The 25,609-nt window shown below is 36.9% G+C and overlaps 1 protein-coding gene across 1 annotated transcript; it reads right to left on the bottom strand.

Moving 5' to 3' along the window:
* Positions 1–16,386: 16,386 nt before the first annotated feature.
* Positions 16,387–24,883, bottom strand: LOC144437069 (uncharacterized). The gene is made up of 9 exons (XM_078125939.1): positions 24,806–24,883; positions 24,552–24,588; positions 23,870–24,142; positions 20,796–21,419; positions 19,809–20,432; positions 18,822–19,445; positions 17,835–18,458; positions 16,848–17,471; positions 16,387–16,746 (listed from the first exon to the last, which is right to left on the bottom strand). The coding sequence occupies exons 1-9, from the start codon at positions 24,851–24,853 to the stop codon at positions 16,736–16,738; spliced, it is 3,489 nt and encodes a 1,162-aa protein (XP_077982065.1). The 5' UTR covers positions 24,854–24,883; the 3' UTR covers positions 16,387–16,735.
* Positions 24,884–25,609: the final 726 nt, after the last annotated feature.

Genomic DNA, 25,609 nt, shown 5'->3' with positions numbered 1-25,609 from the left:
CTAGGTGCATCTCAAGAGTTGCTGTGTATAAGTTGCATATTGCATAGAGGGCAAAGTGCTCAACACGTATGAACCCTGTGAGTAATACATCATTATTATCATTATCACGTCATGTCTGCAAAAGATTACAAAGTAACGATGTGTAAAAATTATATTGTGTTATATAAAGATAATTGTATCATTAGTTATACCCTCACTAAATCACGCCTCACTAAATCATGGTTTCGGTTAACTTACAGATTGTCACTTTGGCACACATAGTTTTCTTTGTTCACTTTCTTGTACTTTTTACATATAAATAAGACTAGCCCCTTGTACGCTTCTTTTAAGCCATTGTACTTCACTCTTCTGTGTGCACTTTCTACTATATTAAACTTAGAATGCCTGGAATAAATATCTACCCGGTACCTGCTGTTACAATAAGTGAACAAAATATACAACATTGTATTTTAAAAATTTAGTTGTAACAATTCAAAACTTTTATGCAAAACAAGATCGATATTGCAGGCTGGAGTATTCTACACGCACTTTATGAGATTTTGATATAGTCATAGCCAAACTTGTATACAAAACCCATCAGTCTTTCATTACTCTTTCAGTCCCATTGAAATTCTAATCATGTTTAAAGAAGTGCATGATTTTAACTAATTAGCAGTTAAAACTCATAACACCAAAGTAAAGTGTTTCTGTATACATGTATACCACAATCATTTATATAGTATGCATATCAAGTGTAAAAGTATACTGTTTCATTTGCTAATTGACCACATAAGAAAGGCCACATGCAAGGCTTGTAAATAAACCAATTGAAACAGTATACCTTTAAACTTGATATGAATGCTATAAATGAGTGTAGCACAAAGGGAAAGTGCTTTATTTCAGTGTTACCCATTGTATTTTAGATTTCTGTGTATGTCTTCAGATTTCATAGTTATGTGTTATTCAGAATATATAAAATGAAAATTGTTATAAGTCGATAAATAATGTTTTTTTTCTCTAAATATTTTATCATCTGTTCAGATTGTAAACATGTAAAATTGATTGATGTTGATCACATTTTCAGTAGAAATAGACAACTTTTGTGATAATTCAAGTAAGCAATACAATTCTAGTATATGTTTATTGCCCAAAAGAGTATACAACCTATTTCAAGCATCATTCAGTGGCTCTGTTTGATACAACCATGCAGCAGAAACCAATACAAAACTGCACATGCTACATTTTAAGATAGCAAGATTGAATGAATACAGTTTCTTGCTACATTTTATCTAAATGAAATGAAGTAACGTGCCACCATGCCTGCAGATGTCAAATGCAGATTTCAAAACATTGGCACCAGTATGTCTGCATCTAGTTGCAGAACAGTTGCATTGTTTATTTCAGAGTAGACAAAATGTGGTAAGTAGTTTGCTATATTTCTATCCTAGTGTAAAATATGCAGTTTCTTATTTGCTTTCTGCATGGTTGTATCAAACAAATCCAGTGAATGGTAACTTGAAATGTGCTGTATATGTCTTTAGGAGACTGAATCTTATATAGGCCAATAGCTAAATCAAACAATCAAAATTAATGCTTTACTCTTTTTGATGTACATTTGTATTTGGAAGAAATTATTAAACTTCTCTAATTAAGAGTTTGAATACTATCTAGAACTATTTATATTGCTTAACATGTGATTTGAGAGACAATAATTATAAAACCCTGAGCTATGTCAGATCTCTGAATGATCAAAGTAATTATATGAACAAAATAGTGTGTTTTTTTAAGGCAGTTGTGTTAAGGTGTAAAAAAAAAAATTGTGTAGTTCTGATTACATTCAATTTTAAAATAGGTTGGGTAGGTAGATTTTTTATTTTATTTTATTATATTTTTTTTTCATGTCTAGTTCAGGTTTTCCACAGTTTTCCAAATGGTCTCTGTGTTGTTTATTTCTTCCTATCAGATGTGCAGCCATTACAGTTTGGAAGAATACTTTTATACTGTCTTTTTAAGTTGATGTCAGTTTCCGCACCCACTATTTCTTGCGATTTTATTGTTATTTTTCTCCAATACGTAAAAAAAAAGTTTAGGGTCGGTGTGAAAACCTAGGTGGGGTCGGGTAACTGGAACATCTTTTATGCTTTTCTACCAATTCCTTATAAATATCTTGTGCATAACACATCAGATCAAAAAATAGAAAACAGTTTTTGAAAGAGCAAAGATGGGCTTAACATTTCATTTAACAGGGAATTAGAACCTCAAAGTTTTCTAGGTTTCATCCAGTTTGAGTGAAATGGGTTTCTCTTTATCGTACGTATATCTAGTGTAAAGAGGATATATTTTATAGTTGATAGTGCCTTGGCAGGTTTTTTTCATGGCTTTTGTTTGTAAAATAAAAAACAATTAGTATTCGGAGACCGTGCTCAAACTAAAAAGTATCATGAATTCGCTGTCATTTGAATATGTTATATTGTGTGTAGATCTGGACACATACTGACTTTTCTCAATTAATGTATCACACAGTAATAACTTTGAGTAAGCTTGTGTAACAATTAGTATACCCAAAGTATACTTGCGTTAGTTAGGCAACTCATAGAAGTAAAAAAAAAAAATTCATTTTTGCCCTAACAAATGATGACTCACTGAATAATTTGAATTCAAATGTAGAGTTCCTTATTGATAGTGTAACTTTTTGAAATTTTTAAGAAACAGATAACATTGGAAAACAGATCGATGTGATGGAGAAGGCACCGAAGGGTGTAATTTTGAAGATGGCCTCCCACACTGAGCTTGGAAATGTATCCCAGTAGAATCATTTGTTGTTGACATTTTACCCAAGATGCTGTGCAATGTTTTTAATTGACCCCCTAACGCTGTTGTAAAATGATATGTTGGAATGGACTTGTGGGTGGATACAGATGATGCAAAGTGCGGACTTCTCATCAACAATACATAACGGGATAATGAGAATGTCATGTGATAGTCACAAAGTATGACGAGAGTAGGGTGATATTATATACAAAGTCTTGTTAGTTTCTACTGACAACAGGGTATTTTTAGACACTAACAATTTCTGTATTTTGATTAACTATTCGGGCTGTGTTTTAAATGCGATATTTTGAAATGTTGTATTTTGCATTTTGTGTTTGACATTATTCTTGTTTATTCTTGATTTATTCATGTATATGTTTTTCCTAGTTCATAACATTAGAACACAGTATAGAATGAAGCCTTTCATTAAGATATTTTAATTGATTCAAAAACAGATCACCAATAGTTGATTTTTCAGTTCCAAGATGCAGCACGAGAGGACTTTGCTTAGGTTATTAAAATTTTTTGTCTTTATTACATTTTAAATAACATTTTCATCAGGAAATGATGAAAGACATGTTGACCTCTTTGATTACAAGTGATTTTATAGAACAAAGACTAAACGCTATCAATGACAGAGAGGGATTTTATGGGTGAACTTAGGGTATGGTCAGGTGACAACCATCCCCTGAGTAGCACGTGCAAACCCCTCAGTGTGTACACAATACATGGCATTGTATGGAGAGATGTGCATTACATCTTGGAACTAGCAACAGGTCTATTGCAGTGTGAGTCAGGTTACTAGAAGACAACAGAAATAAATTAGCCAGACATTTGATAAAGTGTAGTCATGCACTTCTGTTAGTGAATGAGCTTCATGAATGTACAGTCAGATTCATGATATATGTGTAGAAAAAATTAGCATAGTTGTGTATGCTTTCCAATCACAATATAAATTGGACCCTCTCCGACGTGGCTTCACATCAGCCCGAGAACACACCATAAATTTTTAGGTTGAATATCATATAAGCTCATTTGCATAACATTATTGCATTTGCATTATTGTAGTTTTGATCCAAACTTCTGAACATACCAATTTCTGTGCGCGCCATTGAGCCAAACCATATTTCTGAAGTGTTGAGACAGTATTTTAAATTTATGGTAGTCAATACTTAGATGACTCCATAGTTTTCATTCCATGTGTTGCATATATAATTAGCTTATTTACATAACTGACTCAAAATGTTGATTTAATTCAACAGCAATATATGCAAATTGTTGGTATTTCCGTTAACAGAACAGCAATTCGCTTCATTATTTTCTTTGCGAATTTGAATATTTCTAGAGTGTTATCCCTATTTACATAATTAAAATGTATATCCACTTTTTGGGAATGTATATGGTGTCTGAATTTGCCTGAACAGAATCTATAATTACATTACATGTGGCTTTAAAATTGCGTGTCCGTTGGTTGGTTTATTTCTATATTTACATTCGATCACCATCCACATAGCCATCACTCAATTTTTAGGCATAATTTTGAATTATGGTAAAATCTTCATGTTTTGTTATATTACCGTAACATTTTCTGAAAATTGACATTTTGTCACCAGATGAGTTTATGTGGTTTATAATAGTGATAGTTTATTATTAAGGTTGCACATGTGATATTGTTTACAATAGTGACCATTTAGCACATGTTACATGATAGCATGGAAATTCAAGAACTGAAGTTTCAGCTATCTAAAGTGGTGTACCGGTACATGGTTGTATAATTTATCCTTTAGTGTGATGACCTCTAAAGTGTCCCAGATCATACAAAATGTAAAATTTCATGATAACTTTTAAAATCATATCTTATGCACCTATCAACTTAAATGCAAAATTAGACATGAAAACATTTGCTTACGATGTTTTTTGATAAATTTTGTAAAATCTGTGATAATATCAAAACATCGTGGCATGGAAAAATTGTATTACAATGTTAATAAAGTTCATGTAAATACTATATCTGTTTCCACTTTAGATGAATTTTCATTTCTTGAACAATATGAGAGCTGTAACTTGAACGGTCATTTTCTACTATATGTCATAGGACAAGCAGAATTTGTATACGGGAGGCTTGGGAAAAACAGTGTCCAATTTTTTTTCATTCCTCCCCTCTCAGTGCCAGCCTACCCCCCCCCCCCCCCCGGCACTCCAGAAACAACCAAACATACACATCATATATGTATTCTTGTGCGCGCACACACACACACACACACACACACACACACACACACACACGAACGTTGCCATTATATCTGAGTCTGTATACCATCATAGTGTCGCCTGATCTAACATACAATGACATTGTTAAGTACAGCAACCCAGCTAAAAAGTTAGACAATGGTTAGCCATGTGTTTTTGTAAGATAGATGAATCGAATTGTGTAACGTATTCATACACCCCACCCCCACCCCACCCCCTCCCTGGCAGTCAATAATGAAGGCTAGAATGAAGAAAATAGATAGCTACAGGACTATGATCCGACTGCGTTATTGGAGACGACGAGCTTTGTTTTCAATACTAAAAATAATTACGATTCCAGGGTTCCCGCACTTCGAGTCGCATGTGAGTTTCTTCATCAACGTGTAATATAGATGTACTATTTCCGGACAATATCAACCAGGGATGTATTATTTGTTCAATAATTTCAGTGTGTAGCCCTGAAATGTCTTATAATAATAATAATATAAGCTGTGCATCACTATATAATAACAGTATTAAGTTGCGACCTTGTGTCAAATCAGTCACTCAGGCTGAATTCTGATTAATAGTGGCTTAAATGTAGACTTAGAAAACAGTGTAGAGACCTCCACTCTGCATTAAGCTTTTTTCACAGTCCAAGATAAACAAGCTTACATACTTGTCCCAGTCACATTTCCAAGGTAGGTGCCTGAATAAGTTTGACTTGCATGTACAGTAACTTTTTTTTACCAGTGATTCTTGTGTACTTTTAATTTATTACACGGGACTCTTTATATTGTCAGTGAACTTTGTGACTCTTTTAGTATGTTTTCCACTAGTAGTTTTTATTGCTTTTGTAGTGTTCAGCTCCTATGAACTTTTAGGATATATAGCGCTTTACAAGAGCTATTATTATATAATATTATTTAATTATTATTATTATTATTATTATTATGAAAAAGTATTATTCACCAGCAGACGGTGTAACATATATGCTTAGGCTTAATAAAAACATTGTGTGGTTCCGATTACGCTTAATTTTAGAATAGATGGTGTAGGTAGATTTTTTATTTTATTTTATTATATTTTTTTTCATGTGTAAGTGTCTAGTTCAGGTAGTTATTTTTTCTTTGCTTTCAAAATGATCTCTGTGTTGTTGGTTTCTTCCTATTAGATGTACAGCTTTAACAGATTTGAAGAACAGTATTTTGTTCCAGAACTGCCCTATATAAAGAGGATTATGGCTAATCTATGCAAATGCGGGAATTTCAAACTGCTGCACAGAGCACTAGCTAGCTTCTGGGTCTTGTTTTCAGCATTTTTCTGTGCTCCGAGAAACACACAGGTCATGTATCATGTACAAATTGTTTGTGAATGTCGTAGGATGGTAACTTGATACATAAATTAGTTGAAAATCAGTCTGTTTGTTTCATAGAATGAAAAAAACTTTCCAAATGAGACAAATTCCCCTGCAAACAGCTGCTTAGATTGTTTGTCATTCAGGATTATTCAAATATGCGGCATTTGCATGTGAAAAACCCAGATATAGGGAATGTTTATATTTTGGTGATAACTTGCCAGTGAGTCATCACAAGTTCTCCACCTCCAAACATACAGTCAGTCATATGCAAAATAGGGTCCCAGGCGCCATCAGTTGTATGTTTAAGTTGTTGTCAGTTTCCGCATCCACTAATTTTGGCGAGACTTTTAATTTTCGCGATTGTATTATTTTTTCTCGAACATGTAACTAAAAAATGTTTAGGGTCGGCAGCAAAAAACTAGGTGGGGTCGGGTAACCGGGACCACACATTTTTTTATTAGGCCTTATGATGAAAGACAGTCATTTTGCAAATTGACAGATAACCCAACTCCATCATGCCTTTGTACCCCCGTCCGGCCTCCTTTGACTGGTATTGGCTAAATTAATGAAAACAAAATTCTCTCCCGTCATGTATCTGATTTCTATCGATTTCAGATTATGCGCGACGTCATGTGGGTCAAATGTGACGCATATTGCCAAATGCATATTAATTACGTTCTGAAGAGTTGTTCTGATAATATTTTAACGTGGTCATTTCACTACATGCCTACATGTACTGATCACGGTTTATCATCTTTCCTAGGACACTTCTTTAAGCCCCGAAATACGATATTTAAGATGAGTCGCTGGCATACGAAATTTGTACCGGCTTTGATTTACGTTATCGCAGTTATCATCACGGTAGTCACATCTGCAGCACAAGAGGAACAGTGTGAGCCGGTCGAAGTTACACTTTGCGAAGATATCTTGACGTCCTACCAAGTTAGGTTCCCAAATATGATGGGTCATATGTCTCAGATGGACGCTGAATTACAACTGCAGACATTTACTCCACTAATACAATATGGGTGTTCCGCGCATTTACGGTCATTTTTATGCTACGCATACCTGCCAGTGTGCATATTACAGGTAGAGGGGCCCGTATTACCATGCCGCAACTATTGCGAAGAGGTAAAGCAAAGATGCGAACCAATATTAACAGAATTTGGATTTCCTTGGCCATCGAATCTGGATTGTCATTTATATCCCGAGTCTGACGATGGTGTAACATTTTGTATTGGCTTGCCTGATGACGAAAATGATCCGAGCACAACCGAACAAGAAGTGAGCACTGCATCAATGCAAGAATCAATAACAACCTTGTTGACCACGGATTCAGACACTGTAAAACAGACATGCAGTTGTGAGTGTGAGTGTACTAGAAAGCCATAAGAGTCATGTATGTTGATTCTCGCGATATTCAATCGTACATGTACAACCACAGTCCCACAGGGACAGTAAATATAATAATATAATCGTCTGAAGATGCAAAGGCGTGAAACTCTGAGTTACCTAATATCTTAGAGATTGGGTCTATCATGCTCTGCTACTAATATTGAACTGAGCACTGTTCTCTCCATGGCTAATGAGAAGCCTTTTATTTTATTTTAAAATGAAACAGCATTTTTAGACATTCAAAAATAAATTCATAGTCGCAGGTGACGTATAAGTATGTTATTTACCAAATACTGTTCCACATCTTGCTGCTCGAGGCAATTTTTCTGGTATAACGGCTCGCCTCCGGCTCTCCGTTATACCAGAAAAATGTACCTCTCGCAGCAAGATATGGAACGGTATTTGGCAAATAACATATACATATTTTCATTCCCCTCCCCTCTTAGTGCCAGCCTAACGCCCCCCCCCCCTCCTTATGAAATTATGCTCGTGCCCATATTTCGAATGAATCACGTGTGGTCGACTAGTGACCAAACCATGTCAATATTCCAGAGACATGGTACACACAAGCATTAATTATGCACATCGTCATCAATGATAGAAGTCGCATCGATAGCATGGACATCCCGAAATTCGGAATCCAGAATCGAAATTTGTCTTTATTATTCAATCAATATAATTACGATTCCAGGGTTCCCATTCTTCGAGTCGTGTACTAGTTTTTTGCATTAACGTATAATATAGATGTACTATTTCCGGACAATATCCACTAGGGATGTATTATTTGTTCGACAATTTCATACTCACAGTGTGTGGCCCTGTAATGTGTTATAACTATAAGCTGTTATAAGCATAAATATATATTAACAGTATTAAGTTACGACCTTGTGTCAAGTCAGTCACTGAATTCTGGTTAATAATGGCTTAAATGTAGACCTAGAAAAATGTGTAGAGACCTCCACTCTGCATTTAGCTTTTGTTAAATAGCATATTAAAGCTGCTTTCATCCTAATTAGGCCTAGAACAATTGTGTAGTTGCGATTACGCTCAATTTTAGAAATAGGTGGGGTAGGTAGTTGGTTTTTTTAATTGTTTTCATGTGCGAGTGTCTAGTCCAGGTATTAATGTTTTCTGTTGCTTTCCCTATGGTCTCTGTGTTATTGGTTTCTTCTCATCAGATGTACAGCCATTACAGATTGAAAGAACAGTTTTATATTGTATTTTTAAGTTCATATCAGATTCCTAATCCGTTATTTCTCGCGAGACTTCACAATTTTCGCAATTTTATTATTTTTTTCTCGAATGCGAAAAAAAAGTTTAGGGTTGGCAGTGAACAACTAGGTGGGGTCGGGTAACTGGAACCAAACTCTTGTTTAGGCCTTATCTGCATTTCTTTGTGCTTTGGAGTCAAGAAAGGTCACTTACACAAATCTGCATCGTTCAACCGCTCTGAAATATTGCATGCCTGAGAAATTACGTATTACGCACGCACGCACGCATGCATGCACGCACGCACGCCATTATGGCACCCCTTGGGAGAGAGCTAGTAAGTGTACGATGAAATTATACTATTACAGCTTTGAGTTTTGGTGGTTTCACTCAGAGCGAAAATTCACCGAGTTTTAACTATGCAATAAAAACACTGTGACACTTCAGTACCACTGACAAGGAATTCTTCCTAAGGCTTGTCTGTGGATAAATGTGTCAACATCGCGACATAGACGGCAGTTACACTATAGGATATTGCAGACATTGATATTAATACAGTGACAATGGCATCAATAATACACAGTTGCACATCAGAAATCCAATTAGATATTATTCCCAACATTTTTCGGTGATAATGACTGCAGGGGGATAATTATTACAAAGTACAATTAATAAAACCAATTATAGATCAATGTATTTCCGCAAACCCTGAATCATTGCATATATTTGACTTAGTTAATTAACTTCCCAAGAATTAATTACAAATATGAAATTATCTTTTAGTTTTAATTTCACACATTTCCTCGTGCACTCTCTATAATTACATTTACAACTATATCCACGATCGTATTACAAACTGCAATTATTTGTTCGTCTAACACAAACATTCACGATGATTTGGGTTTTTTAAAAACTGTGGTAAAATAAAATTAAGCTAACATTCCAAAACTCTGACGTTTAGTTATTATAAAACAACATGGAAAAATGATATTGGTTGCAGGTATTATTGAATATTGATTATCATGTTTGCCAATTAATGGTGTTTTCCAAAGCTAACATTCATGTATCTATACCTCAGACCATTATGTGAGTTTATACCCTTCCACTCTATGTACAATTACTTCTTTTTTCACTGTGACCTCTCTATATTGTCAATGTATCCTTTTTTATGTTCAAGGTGACTTGTAAGCCCGATGGGCTGGGAGGTATTTTATTACGCCATGTCACTATAATAAAAGTACTTACTTACTTACTTACTTACTTACTTACTTACTTACTTACTTACTTACTATATCCAATGAACCCCCACCCCCCTCTGAATTATGTCATCTAGACCATACACTAGCGTTCAAGATCATGCTACACTTTCCAGTCTTTATGTTAGCTGTCTATAAAATATTACTCTAAATCACAGACAAGTTGTATGTGCTCTAATCGAGGCTTCTGCTTATTTAGTTAGACACAAACTAAAGCTACTGTCGTAACATATTGATGCAACATTGATATACTATTGTCACAGTAGGGCGGCTATCTGAAAGCTAGTTCTATAAACTTGAAGCTCAGTATTGTTTTTGGATTTCCGAATCTAATCACTTGAGGGTGATTAGATTCGTACAACCTCAGACCACTAACGAATATTTTTAGTGGTCTGAGGTATAACAGAGGAAAAGCTCTCACCCGCATGTGTAATATACTAAATCGAACAACAATTGTTTTCGCTTGTGTCTATCATAGCAAACCAAAGCCTCGATTACCGGAGTCGTATTTTAGTGGATATCCTGTAGACAATTGCTGCTCACAGTCAAGGTTGAAGTTCAATACCAGATCAACCTTTGACAAAAATTCATGTCTGACAAATTACTTATTTTCAGAGACTTTATTGAAATAAATACAAACGTAACATTCGTGTAAACACTGCATGTGCATGTCCTATTGGTAAATCTTATTCACGAAATAACAATTCTACATCCACGAACATCCGTATAGGCTCTCACAGACTATTGAATCCAGTGTTGTATTTCCAATTCTCAAATGTCAAATTCAACGCATGGGTGGTCGTCGGTCGATGTTTTTGGGAAATTTCGGCACCTAAGGCGTTCAGGCCACGAGAAACCAAAGTTCTCCATCAAAGTCACACACGACTTCTTAACCTTTTTACAAAGGGGCCGACACGGTGGAATTGGTTCTCCTTCACTTGAACGCAATGTACATGGCGGAGCATACAGAGAACACAGGAAGAGTTGCAAATACGGGGAGCATTCGATTTTTACCAGAGGGTAAAACTGATGAACTTCTAGTCCGGCACCATCTTGAGTATCATGTTGGAGTAGGTTTGGAACTACAGTTTCGTTGTATAATTCTAGCGCTACGCACATTGGGATAGTCAGTGGCTGACATGTGTGGTCCTGTCTCAAAGACCTTGCGACAAACGCAGAACTGAGAAGAACTACAAATGACAACATCGGACATAGCTTGTTTTTCAGCTCGGCCATATTTGTAGACGATTGTATGTAATGTGTAGTGGAGATCTGCGGGATATGAAGATTTTTGACCAGTCGATAACCCTGTAAGATAAAAACCAAGTCGGTGTGTTCGGTGATAGGTGGGTGGGTGGGTGGGTTGTCATAAAATCATATGGTGAGCATGCGTTCTCGCGAGCAGCGCTGGTCTCACTTGAACTCCTTTCTTCGTCAACAGTTGATAAATTCAAGAGGGACATCAAGAAACAGCTGTTTGCAAGAGCTTTCTCTAACTTCATTTTACATTGATCTACTATTGTTCCTGTTCAGCGCCATAGAACATTACGTAGTATTGGATTATGGCGCTATACGTACAAATTCTTTTGATTGATTGATTGATTGGTTGGTTGGTTGGTTGGTTGGATGCTTTGTTGGTTGGGTGCTTTGTTTAGTAAGCCCTCTTTAAGGAAACACTTGTTCACACGATATCAATAATTCAACCATATGAGAAACGAAACAACTGTAGTCAAATACACATCATGCAGCTATTTTCCACCTTAGTCTTTTTACATTATGATTCACAGACTAATTTAACTCTTAATTCATAACCTACAAGAATTCTTACCTTGACCAGTGACACCATTAAATGACATCCACCAATTGAGTTTACAAAGTAAAAATAATTTCCTTTTGAAGAAAGGTAATTAAATATGTTCAGTCGAATCAATAATTATTTCCGGAACAATTCACATCTAATTAGAGAACTTAGGGACTTGACACAAATTACAGGGGAAGTGATATTTTTAGAGGGTCACCATTTTTCATGCAAGTGTTTAGGGGAGGGTAACTAGTTTTGTACAATAATGTTTTTGATTACATATATTTTAATGACAGTGGAGGGAAGTGTCAGTAGTCCTTCTGCAAGGTGTTGGGAAAGAGACAATCTTTTTCACCCACTGAACTTCTGAACATTACCAAACCCACCCCCACCCCCACCCCCACCCTGTGTAATTTATGTTCAATCCCTTAGAAACGTTGAGAAAATGCAAAAAGAAGTGATTGCATGCCTTCGTAACGTCAATATTGAGCTATTTCACTATTTCAACAGCCCTGTACATGGATTCTAGCTTCAATGAAAATTAATATTTACAAACTTTAGTGCGCCCCCAGGAAATTTGAACGCACCTCACCTCAGTGTCTTGTGATTTAATTAACATATGCTGTAGAAAATTTTGGATATAAAGAGTACATGAGTATTGAAAGGGTTAAACCTTTGCCGAAAACCTATTGTGTCAGAACAAACCCCTCCAGTCATGCCGTGTTGGGCGATTGACATTGATCGATCGCTGGATCGATCGATCGATTGGTTGCTTGGTTGGGTGGTTGCTTGGTTGCTTGGTTGGTCGGTCGGTCGTCCGGTCGATCGATCCCTCGATTGATTGATTGATTGATTGATTGATTGATTGATTGATTGATTGATTGATTGATTGATTGATTGATTGATTGATTGATTGATTGAGCGATTGAGTGACTGACTGAATGACTGACTGATTGACTGACTGATTGATTGATTGATTGATTGATTGATTGATTGATTGATTGATTGATTGATTGATTGATTGATTGATTGATTGATTGATTGATTGATTAACTGACTGAATGAATGAATGACTGACTGATTGACTGATTTATTGATTGATTGATTGATTGATTGATTGACTGAGTGAGTGAGTGAGTGAGTGAGTGAGTGAGTGAGTGAGTGATTGACTGAGTGAGTGAGTGAGTGAGTGAGTGAGTGAGTGAGTGAGTGAGTGAGTGAGTGATTGATTGATTGGGGGTAACATAAATTTTGGAATATGTCATTTTAGCAGACATCAACAAATCTGAACAAAATCGTGTTAGTATTCCCCTTCATGATCCCACATACGTGGAATGCAATTCGGAGAGATGAAGAAAGTGTTCCAGGGTGGAGGGGGGCGAGTTTACTCGCCAATAACCAAGAATCTTGGTTATCCAGCTTGTCAATCATTGTCGAACCATTGTGTCAAACCAGGTAGGCAAGTCTTTGTAGGCTAACTTGACAAAAAAACAAAAAAAAACATTCCTACTCGAAACTTAAGATCACTAATCATAAAGTTTGGCTATTAATGGATTTTGCGTCACACGTGACCTTGGATAAGGAGAAGTATTATTGACTAATTTCATCCTTGTATCACGAATTGGTCCACGCGGTAAGAACTCATGGGACGTATCATGTTTTCCAATCAAAATCCCTCAAATATAGCCCCCTGTGCAAACCTTCACATCACACTGTGCTCAGCTAAACTGCACGTGCCCGACTACGTGTAGATAGACGCCTGTACTGTAGAAGAGGTTCAAGTTGTGATCATTGTCAAAATAATGACGTTATTATAGGTACATGTATTTACGAATATTTAAAAATACTGTCATATTGTTCTGACGGTATATTTTGAATATTCGTAAATACCTAATAACGTCATTATTTTTGTATTCATCCCGAAATAGAATAAGATCATCCTGGAATAGAATGTTAGCTCACAAGTGACTGTGCCTTTGATTAATCGAATTAGATAGACGCGTGGGTTATGTTGATGTTTAACTGCCACCAGAAAAGTGTATTGGTTTTGAATTAGATGTTACTTTGTCCTGTCCAATACTGCCTCTCTCTCTCTCTCTCTCTCTCTCTCTCTCTCTCTCTCTCTCTCTCTCTCTCTCTCTCTCTCTCTCTCTCTCTCTCTCTCTCTCTCTCTCTCTCTCTCTCTCTCTCTCTCTCTCTCTCTCTCTCTCTCTCTCTCTCTCTCTCTCTCTCTCTCTCTCTCTCTCTCTCTCTCTCTCTCTCTCTCTCTCTCTCTCTCTCTCTCTCTCTCTCTCTCTCTCTCTCTCTCTCTCTCTCTCGGGGTATTCGTAAATTTATAAACATGGTGATTATTTAGATGTTCTTCGTGAGAGATGTTTCCTTTCCGATGCGGTGAATTCCCGGGGGATAACTCCATGGGGGAGGCTCCTCACAAACATTGAAACCCAAAGAGCGTTGTGATAGCAAAATTTATTCAAAAAGTATACCCTTTCTGATACCAAATTGCATTTTAATTAGTAAAAGCCAGGGCGCAAGCCCTCAATCTAGTGTGGCATCAGTGACGAGAGTATGGAAGTTTTGAAGGTAGATACACCCGGTTGAAGCGCTTCCAGTGTTGACTGCATATTTGTCTCTGTTAATTAACGCCAGTTTTGATTCACCCAACCCTTTCTCATACCACCACCTCATGAAAAAGTACACTCTTTCTGATACCAACCAGCATAAAAATACAACCCCTTTCGCGCAGACACTCCCCATATTGCCGTCTATGTGACTTGCCCCCCCCCCCCCCCTCGGGGGTGAATTACCTTTGGACAGCTCAGCTCATCATATAAACTTTTATATTTTCTGGTAAATCGTCTTTTTAAAGATCTGAGTTAGAGAGTCGGCTGCGAAGTCTCTCGTTATTTGTAGACATGATCTCAAAAACCCACAAACCGGAAGAGATATGTCATGGAGTCAAGTACATTGTCTCTCCAGAGGGCGCCGTGACAAGATTGTATCACAGCACTTTGTCCATCATCATTGGCGGCGACAGTAGGGAGCCCTCCACGGCACTCTCAGGAGATGCAAGTCATGTACATTGATGGCAGATGTCGTGGCAACAAGGCAGGCTGTTCAAACCCATAGAACTAACAATATTCTGTACATTCAACTTATCCTTTTTTTAACTGAAGCATCCTATTAAATAGTGATGAATAAGTAAGGAAAGTAGTAGGTTGTCATTTTGGCAATGTCCCGATAATAATATTCATTCAGAATCGCAAACTTTAGCTTCTCTTGTACCGAAATTCCAGGTATTTCTAAAATGCAGGACCGCCTCATCCCTAATATATACCCTTCCTTATGGAAGGTAAAAGTGATCTTTCGATACAATGGACGGTAGTGTGACTTTCGTGTTTCTTCTTTCTGACAGATCTGCTGACATATTGAAAGCCACCATGTGAGAGTGAAGCTGTTAAACATGAATGTTATTCTATTTTTGATTTAAAATGTCGAAATTGCCCCCACCACCACCCAAAAAGAATCTATAACTGAATTGTTTATTACTTTGTACGAGAAAGAACTTGCTGAACCAAGAGAACCGACCACAATTCCTAACGAACCCGAACAAGCAGCAAGCACCCATCTGTGCAAGACGCACTGCACTGACAACTTTGCCAACCAACAGCATGTATATTCGAAAACTATATATAAGGCAGACATGTAATGGCATGCGAGTGGACAAAAACTCTGTTAGGCGGTCGTCCATTTTACTGGCACGAAAGAAGAGATGTCAGTTGACGTGTACGATTTTTCAGTAATCTAAAATGGCAGACTTTAGTCAAGGTTACAGTGAATGGAATATACACCAAAACTCAACTTTTGAAGAAGGGGTATGTACAATGTGTCAGCCGGAGTTCCAATGCTACGTTTTATTTATTGACGTAGTATTGGGATATACGATATTATTTCTGGTAGCGCAGAATTTTTCTTTCCAATAACGCATGAAGGAACAACAATCTAAAGGTTTGCCCTTATGGAAAGCATTCAGTTTACATCCGGTTTAATAATAAATAGAGCAATGGCAATCAGTTTGCCACATGATAATATACAGCAATGTTCATATTAATAAGATTTTTTGACGAGCCAGACGATAAAATTTAGCAACGTTAATAGTAACATTTATGTCCATAATATGCAGAGTATTATGCTCAGTAGCCTGGAAGAGATAACATTTGTTCAACATATTGTTATGGGGAATGAAGATGCAGGTTTTTTTGACATATATGCCGTCAGGTACTTTCCTTGTACTGTTTTGTACATGTTTGAGTCGAATGTATTAAAGACACAAAATTTATTATACGTTTATGCCAATTTTATTTAGCCCAGACAACCAGAAAAAGTAGACATAAAAGTACATTATATCACTTATTACAGTCTATACCATGAGATAAGATAAACATTTTTTCATGTTCTAGACTACATGAATGGAATAAAACGAAAATTTCACACAAGAAAGAAAATATGTTACTATGACGAAAATGATAGACACCTTCAATTGCATTGAATTTCCATATTGACTATACGGTAGTAAGACAAACATTTCGATGTGACATTAACATATTCGTCAAATAAAATTACACCAGTTATTCATTAATAACAGCTTCAAATAAATTGTCAACGTTTTCCATGCTATCCCTTTGATCAACCTGGTTACTTCTTCCCTGGATGAAACAATATGAAAAAAAATTGTATAATACAACGAAAACAATTAGGGTGTAAAGATGTAAATTGGAAAGAAAAATTACATTTGTTGTAAACTTACCACACACTTTCTTACAATCAACACCGCACGTTTCAGTACACACAATATCCACGTCTCCTTTGATATCAAGACCATTCACATCCCAAGAGAAGACATCACCAATACTGGAGCAGTCAATGCCATCAATCTCAGTAGCACTCAGAGCCTTTGACCACATGCTGAAATATGCTATGAATCCTTTGAAGGCTTGGTTGGGATCGTAGCTTCCTCTTACTGAATCCTGCTCCTGTCCCAAGGTGATGGTACCACCAGCAATAACTTTATAACCATTCTTCAGCCCAGAGCCATAACCGGATTTCACACCGTTGTCATAAAGGGCCCAATTTCCACCACTTGAACACCATGTAGCACACATCAGATGCCAGTTGCCATCATTAATGGAAAGTGATGTTACTTTCTTATCATTGTGGATATAAATTTCGATGTCGACACTGCCATATACCAGTATTTCATTATGACAGCCTTGAACAGCATACGACATCAGTGTACCCTTAGTAGGATTGTCAACTGCTTTTGCCCAAATACACATAGTCATTTGGTCTAGTTGAGGAACATCTGTCTCTACTGCTACATCCGTACTAGTGGAAGTCAATTCAAGTGAATTTTCACAACCAAGTGAAGTCCCTGATGTATTGATGAGAAAAGATAAGAAAACGATAAATCATATGGAGAGAAGAGCTGAGTCCTCACACCACTGAAAGTCTGGCAACGTCACTATTACTTTAACTGAGCTATAGAATATAATAAATCATAGTTTTCCTGATACCATATCCTGAATCATAAACAGCACAACACATTCAAGACCGGCAGTCCAATGCATAAATGACCTTCCATTTAATATACATGTTCGGTCCTAAGGGATCTTCTCAAAAGTGGAAATGCCTTCATTGGACAGTTCCATGTTAAAAATCATTGTAAATGCATATATAGATATTATTCTATGAAAACCTTTGAACGCTGTTCGATAAAAGATATTACTCAACTCACCACACACTTTCGTACAATCTACACCACACGTTTCAGTACACACAATATCCACGTCTCCTTTGATATCAAGACCATTCACATCCCAAGAGAAGACATCACCAATACTGGAGCAGTCAATGCCATCAATCTCAGTAGCACTCAGAGCCTTTGACCACATGCTGAAATATGCTATGAATCCTTTGAAGGCTTGGTTGGGATCGTAGCTTCCTCTTACTGAATCCTGCTCCTGTCCCAAGGTGATGGTACCACCTGCAATAACTTTATAACCATTCTTCAGACCAGAGCCAGAACCGGATTTCACACCGTTGTCATAAAGGGCCCAATTTCCACCACTTGAACACCATGTAGCACACATCAGATGCCAGTTGCCATCATTAATGGAAAGTGATGTTACTTTCTTATCATTGTGGATATAAATTTCGATGTCGACACTGCCATATACCAGTATTTCATTATGACAGCCTTGAACAGCATACGACATCAGTGTACCCTTAGCAGGATTGTCAACTGCTTTTGCCCAAATACACATAGTCATTTGGTCTAGTTGAGGAACATCTGTCTCTACTGCTACATCCGTACTAGTGGAAGTCAATTCAAGTGAATTTTCACAACCAAGTGAAGTCCCTGATGTATTGATGAGAAAAGATAAGAAAACGATAAAACATATGGAGAGAAGAGCTGAGTTCTCATACCACTGAAAGTCTGACATTGTCAGTATTACTTTGACTGAGCTATAGAATATAATAAATCATAGTTTCTCTGATACCATATCCTGAATCATAAACACCACAACACATTCAAGACCGGCAGTCCTATGTATAAATGGCCTTCCATTTAATATACATGTTCGGTCCTATGGGATCTTCTCAAAAGTGGAAATGCCTTCATTGGACAGTTCCATGTTAAAAAACATTGTAAATACATATATAGATATTATTCTATGAAAACCTTTGAACGCTGTTCGATAAAAGATATTACTCAACTCACCACACACTTTCGTACAATCTACACCACACGTTTCAGTACACACAATATCCACGTCTCCTTTGATATCAAGACCATTCACATCCCAAGAGAAGACATCACCAATACTGGAGCAGTCAATGCCATCAATCTCAGTAGCACTCAGAGCCTTTGACCACATGCTGAAATATGCTATGAATCCTTTGAAGGCTTGGTTGGGATCGTAGCTTCCTCTTACTGAATCCTGCTCCTGTCCCAAGGTGATGGTACCACCTGCAATAACTTTATAACCATTCTTCAGACCAGAGCCAGAACCGGATTTCACACCGTTGTCATAAAGGGCCCAATTTCCACCACTTGAACACCATGTAGCACACATCAGATGCCAGTTGCCATCATTAATGGAAAGTGATGTTACTTTCTTATCATTGTGGATATAAATTTCGATGTCGACACTGCCATATACCAGTATTTCATTATGACAGCCTTGAACAGCATACGACATCAGTGTACCCTTAGCAGGATTGTCAACTGCTTTTGCCCAAATACACATAGTCATTTGGTCTAGTTGAGGAACATCTGTCTCTACTGCTACATCCGTACTAGTGGAAGTCAATTCAAGTGAATTTTCACAACCAAGTGAAGTCCCTGATGTATTGATGAGAAAAGATAGGAAAACGATAAAACATATGGAGAGAAGAGCTGAGTTCTCATACCACTGAAAGTCTGACATTGTCAGTATTACTTTGACTGAGCTATAGAATATAATAAATCATAGTTTCTCTGATACCATATCCTGAATCATAAACACCACAACACATTCAAGACCGGCAGTCCTATGTATAAATGGCCTTCCATTTAATATACATGTTCGGTCCTATGGGATCTTCTCAAAAGTGGAAATGCCTTCATTGGACAGTTCCATGTTAAAAAACATTGTAAATACATATATAGATATTATTCTATGAAAACCTTTGAACGCTGTTCGATAAAAGATATTACTCAACTCACCACACACTTTCGTACAATCTACACCACACGTTTCAGTACACACAATATCCACGTCTCCTTTGATATCAAGACCATTCACATCCCAAGAGAAGACATCACCAATACTGGAGCAGTCAATGCCATCAATCTCAGTAGCACTCAGAGCCTTTGACCACATGCTGAAATATGCTATGAATCCTTTGAAGGCTTGGTTGGGATCGTAGCTTCCTCTTACTGAATCCTGCTCCTGTCCCAAGGTGATGGTACCACCTGCAATAACTTTATAACCATTCTTCAGACCAGAGCCAGAACCGGATTTCACACCGTTGTCATAAAGGGCCCAATTTCCACCACTTGAACACCATGTAGCACACATCAAATGCCAGTTGCCATCATTAATGGAAAGTGATGTTACTCTCTTATCATTGTGGATATAAATTGCGATGTCGACACTGCCATATACCAGTATTTCATTGTGACAGCCTTGAACAGCATACGACATCAGTGTACCCTTAGCAGGATTGTCAACTGCTTTTGCCCAAATACACATAGTCATTTGGTCTAGTTGAGGAACATCTGTCTCTACTGCTACATCCGTACTAGTGGAAGTCAATTCAAGTGAATTTTCACAACCAAGTGAAGTCCCTGATGTATTGATGAGAAAAGATAAGAAAACGATAAATCATATGGAGAGAAGAGCTGAGTCCTCACACCACTGAAAGTCTGGCAACGTCACTATTACTTTAACTGAGCTATAGAATATAATAAATCATAGTTTTCCTGATACCATATCCTGAATCATAAACAGCACAACACATTCAAGACCGGCAGTCCAATGCATAAATGACCTTCCATTTAATATACATGTTCGGTCCTAAGGGATCTTCTCAAAAGTGGAAATGCCTTCATTGGACAGTTCCATGTTAAAAATCATTGTAAATGCATATATAGATATTATTCTATGAAAACCTTTGAACGCTGTTCGATAAAAGATATTACTCAACTCACCACACACTTTCGTACAATCTACACCACACGTTTCAGTACACACAATATCCACGTCTCCTTTGATATCAAGACCATTCACATCCCAAGAGAAGACATCACCAATACTGGAGCAGTCAATGCCATCAATCTCAGTAGCACTCAGAGCCTTTGACCACATGCTGAAATATGCTATGAATCCTTTGAAGGCTTGGTTGGGATCGTAGCTTCCTCTTACTGAATCCTGCTCCTGTCCCAAGGTGATGGTACCACCTGCAATAACTTTATAACCATTCTTCAGACCAGAGCCAGAACCGGATTTCACACCGTTGTCATAAAGGGCCCAATTTCCACCACTTGAACACCATGTAGCACACATCAGATGCCAGTTGCCATCATTAATGGAAAGTGATGTTACTTTCTTATCATTGTGGATATAAATTTCGATGTCGACACTGCCATATACCAGTATTTCATTATGACAGCCTTGAACAGCATACGACATCAGTGTACCCTTAGCAGGATTGTCAACTGCTTTTGCCCAAATACACATAGTCATTTGGTCTAGTTGAGGAACATCTGTCTCTACTGCTACATCCGTACTAGTGGAAGTCAATTCAAGTGAATTTTCACAACCAAGTGAAGTCCCTGATGTATTGATGAGAAAAGATAAGAAAACGCTCAATAATATGGAGAGAAGAGCTGAGTTCTCACACCACTGAAAGTCTGGCATTGTCAGTACTACTTTAACTGAGCTATAGAATATAATTAAATCATAGTTTCCCTGATACCATATCCTGTCATAAACAGCACAACACATTCAAGACCGGCAGTCCTATGCATAAATGACCTTCCATTTAATATACATGTTCGGTTGTAAAGGATCCTCTCAAACATGGAAGTACCTTCATTTTACCTTTTCAATACAAGTTAAGTTTAAGTAATTGATTCTGCTTATTGTTAGACAACAATATGAAAATAAATGTCCAACAGTCTTTGTCGTTTGTTGAACTCCAAATAGCAAATATGATAAAGTTCGCAAAGGGTACAATATTCACACTGTTTGCTCTCATAGAACACGTTTATTATACGCCTTCCGAAAATAGCATCCAAATGTGCTGGTATATTTTGCGGAAAAGTGAAAGTAATCATTCAATGGTCCCTTTCCTATCTAATGTACACCTCTTCATACCTACATTTAGCACTATGAATAACATATTACTCATTTTACCTCCCATAATGGAAGGTTCTGTTGTACTTGTCTGTCTATCTTTCTGTCTGTCTGTCTGTCTGTCAGTCTGTCTGAGGATAGGATATATCAAAGACTACCGAATGGATATCGATTCTCATGAAACATGCTATGTCTTCCATATCGTTGATGTCAAGAACTGGTAAACATACAACAAATATTAATTATTCATTTGCATAATTAATTGTTTTCAGTAAGTAAACCATATCTCAATAATGCACACTTCAAATTCTGCAACATTTGGTACATGCATCAACCATCACATAATAAGGATGCATGTTCTGTAAAGCATGTTGGCATTTAGTCATGTGTAAATTAGCCCTCAACTGGACTGCTTATCATAGCTACTGAGATTTATCGAAGCCGGAAGGCCCCCTAGTACCCACGTTTATAAGAATAATTTCTCAACACCTTTTTTATCTCGGCTTTATCATTACAAGGCGATAGTTTATACCTAACTCTGTTTTCTCTCTTTATTAAGTAATGACATGGTAGTAGAAATTACAGTTATGCACAGAGGTATTGATATAGGTAATAATAATGTTAGCATACTTGTGTATGCAGATGATATAGTGCTTTTAGCTTACAATGAAAATGATATGCAACATATGTTGAGTCAGTTTAATGAGTGGTGTAAGAAATGGAGGCTAAGAGTAAGACTAAGGTATATAAACAATTGCACTCTTTGCACATCTATTTTCTGACCTCCTGTTATCAGATACCACACTTGGCGTTGATTGGTTGAATTGGACTTTCCAAAGAGTATAATTGTTTATATACAGGGTCTTATCAATTGAGTTCATCTTGAAAATCACAGGTGTGTCTATTCCTTTCACGCCGGTCATGTGAATTTCATTGTAGTACATGCATTGATGATGAAGAAGTGAATGTGTCCTTTAAATCTAGTTGATGTAGTTCGATAATAAGAATTTTGCATTTCAACAATGTTTGTAGAAATAAAAACCTATGGTTTTGCCTTTACAGGAAGCATTTAGTTTACATCTAGTATATTTTTTCTGTATGTCCTAGAGTTAGTTACATTAATTTTTTGAAGAATTTGATAGTATTGATGCGGCAGGAGTCCATTCTATGTGAAAGGATAATCTAGCAATCTAGAAGCTTATGTTTCATATATTAAAACAACTTGATGTTGGGGTATAGGTTAGATCGAATTGCGTTGTTGTTGTTGTTGTTGTTGTTGTTGTTGTTGTTGTTGTTGTTGTTTTCAATCCGATCCACTATGACTGGACAAAAACATCATCTTCCTGGTGAAGTTCTTTCGTAGTCTGACTTGCCCAAAGGCGATCCACTACAGTGTACAACTGTACAAACTATTGTGAAGATGTTCAACAGAACTAGTATGGATTTCATGGTGAAGGGACGTGTATGTGTGTGTGTGTGTGTGTGTGTGTGTGTACACGATGCAGTGACATGCCATTAAAACAACACTCAGTATCAAATATAATTCAGACAAAATGAATTTCTTTCTTTTTTTAGATATCGCAAAAATGTGTAATCTAGTGCATTGAAATCTGGAACACGTCATTTAGTATGCAGATAATCTACAGAGCGTTTTTTTCAAATGCATGTTCTTGACTGTCAACATCGCATTATACAGCAAGAAAGACCAATATGAAAATTCTAATTCGGAAATGCATTGATTAGAGGAGATCAACAATTACGCGATCTGCTTGTCGTAAACTACTGTCCTCTTTACGGCAAGTGTACTTTACAAACGCTCATTGAATATTTCATAGATAACATATAAATAAACATCGGTTTCCTAGTATGAACAAATTCACAAAATAACTTTAAGAAATACTTTGAAAACTCTTGAATAATTACTTACCGATTTTATAGACAGACAGTGCAAATCTACCACCACACTTTTGGTTTGCATTCCCGGGACATGGAGTGTCACATTCACTACTTGGAGCGGTCGATGATTGACTGGACAGTTCACCACACCAACACTGGTTACCAAAGTACAACGCAGCGTGTGGATGACCTCGGTCTTGACAATATTGTATGCAATTCTCAATCGTCAGACCATCTTGGTCTTCAAAATTGTCATCGCATAGACCTACGTCTTCGGTATCTTCGTAACATCCAATGTAATCATCTTTTATAGACAATGTGAAGTGAAAAAAGTATCAATAAAGGCTAACACTCAAAATCAAACTCAACTAAAATTAAACGTGATTTTTGTCACTGTTTACATTTTCTCCCAACTACCCAGTCGATGTTTTGATGAAAATTCTCAAATGATGTATTTCAGAGGAACGTAAATATACACGTAGAGGTTATCCTGATATTGATAAACCAATAAAAATGTGTATACATGTATGAAGGTTTTGTGTGGAAAGGGGCGATAGGTAGGTAAGTGGGTGGGTAGGGGGGAGACAGACAGACAGACAGACAGACAGACAGACAGACAGATAGCCATACAGACAGTTTCGAACAGTTTTACACCATAGTAAGTTGATTAGAACTGAATTGATGGCAATTAAGATTACTCGTAAAATACATACCAGTGTTAGGTAGGGCTTGAATATTCTTTACACCCACCTGATAAAATGAAGAACAAGTGAATTTGAAACAACGAGAATGGTGGAAATCTTTCAAGTGTTCTCGAACAACAGGCAAATTTGGAATACAACATACACATGAGTATATTCTGAAGATAAAAACAAAACAGCCTCCGACTTTATGACAAAAGCAACAGATGCGGTATCTAGCATTTTATGTGACAGTCATGTACATGAGTGGAGAATATTATACATACCAACAGTGTAGACATACAGAGGACTCCCAACACCATGAAGGACTTCATGATTTCATATAACTCAGTATTGATGTGAACCGAATATTTATTCCATTTAATTACCAGGGACCCTGTGGGGATTTGTGGGGGCCGTAACTACTGGCCTGGACAGGAAATGAAAAACTTGTAAATATAGTCATATCAAATTTTTTGCATGGTATACCGTTTCCATAGCGTGTCATATCGTTCACTTTTTTCACAATATATTACGCAAAACATGGACGCTTTTGTAAGTCCCCTACAGCAAGTCTAGTGAACAGAGTAAACCAAATCAAATTAGATGTAAAATGAATGCCTTTCATAACGACAAAAAACGAAGCTTCTCATTGCTGCTTCCACTTTCTTTGTCGGTAAATGAAATTGCAATTGTATTTAACCATATATCTTCCCTGGGATGAAGCACTTTGGAAAGACCCCTACCCTATTTTTCTGAGCGTATATAATCAGAAACACAATTTAGTGGAGTTTTTTCTTCAAAACTGATATAATGCCATCATGTTGCTGTGGCTGTTGGAATCGATAATTCACAGAGAGTATGACCTTTGTGTGGGCAGAGGTAGATGTTTTATAACGGTATCATTATAGTTTTCAGGTGAAATTACATACATACAGGCTAACATGAAAACTACCCTCCTTTTCGTTGTTATGTACAAAAATGGAATCGTAAGTGTAGACGGTTATTGACGATGGCCACTTGCCCCTAATATTATTAATGATTTAGCTTTCATTTTGTCGCTTTTTTAATAACAGTAATACAATCCAAAG

This window comes from Glandiceps talaboti, chromosome 6 (genome assembly GCF_964340395.1).
Source record: "Glandiceps talaboti chromosome 6, keGlaTala1.1, whole genome shotgun sequence".
NCBI lineage: Eukaryota > Metazoa > Hemichordata > Enteropneusta > Spengelidae > Glandiceps > Glandiceps talaboti.
The sequence above is the reverse complement of the archived record's forward strand: the minus strand, read 5'-3'. Positions and strand labels throughout refer to the sequence as shown.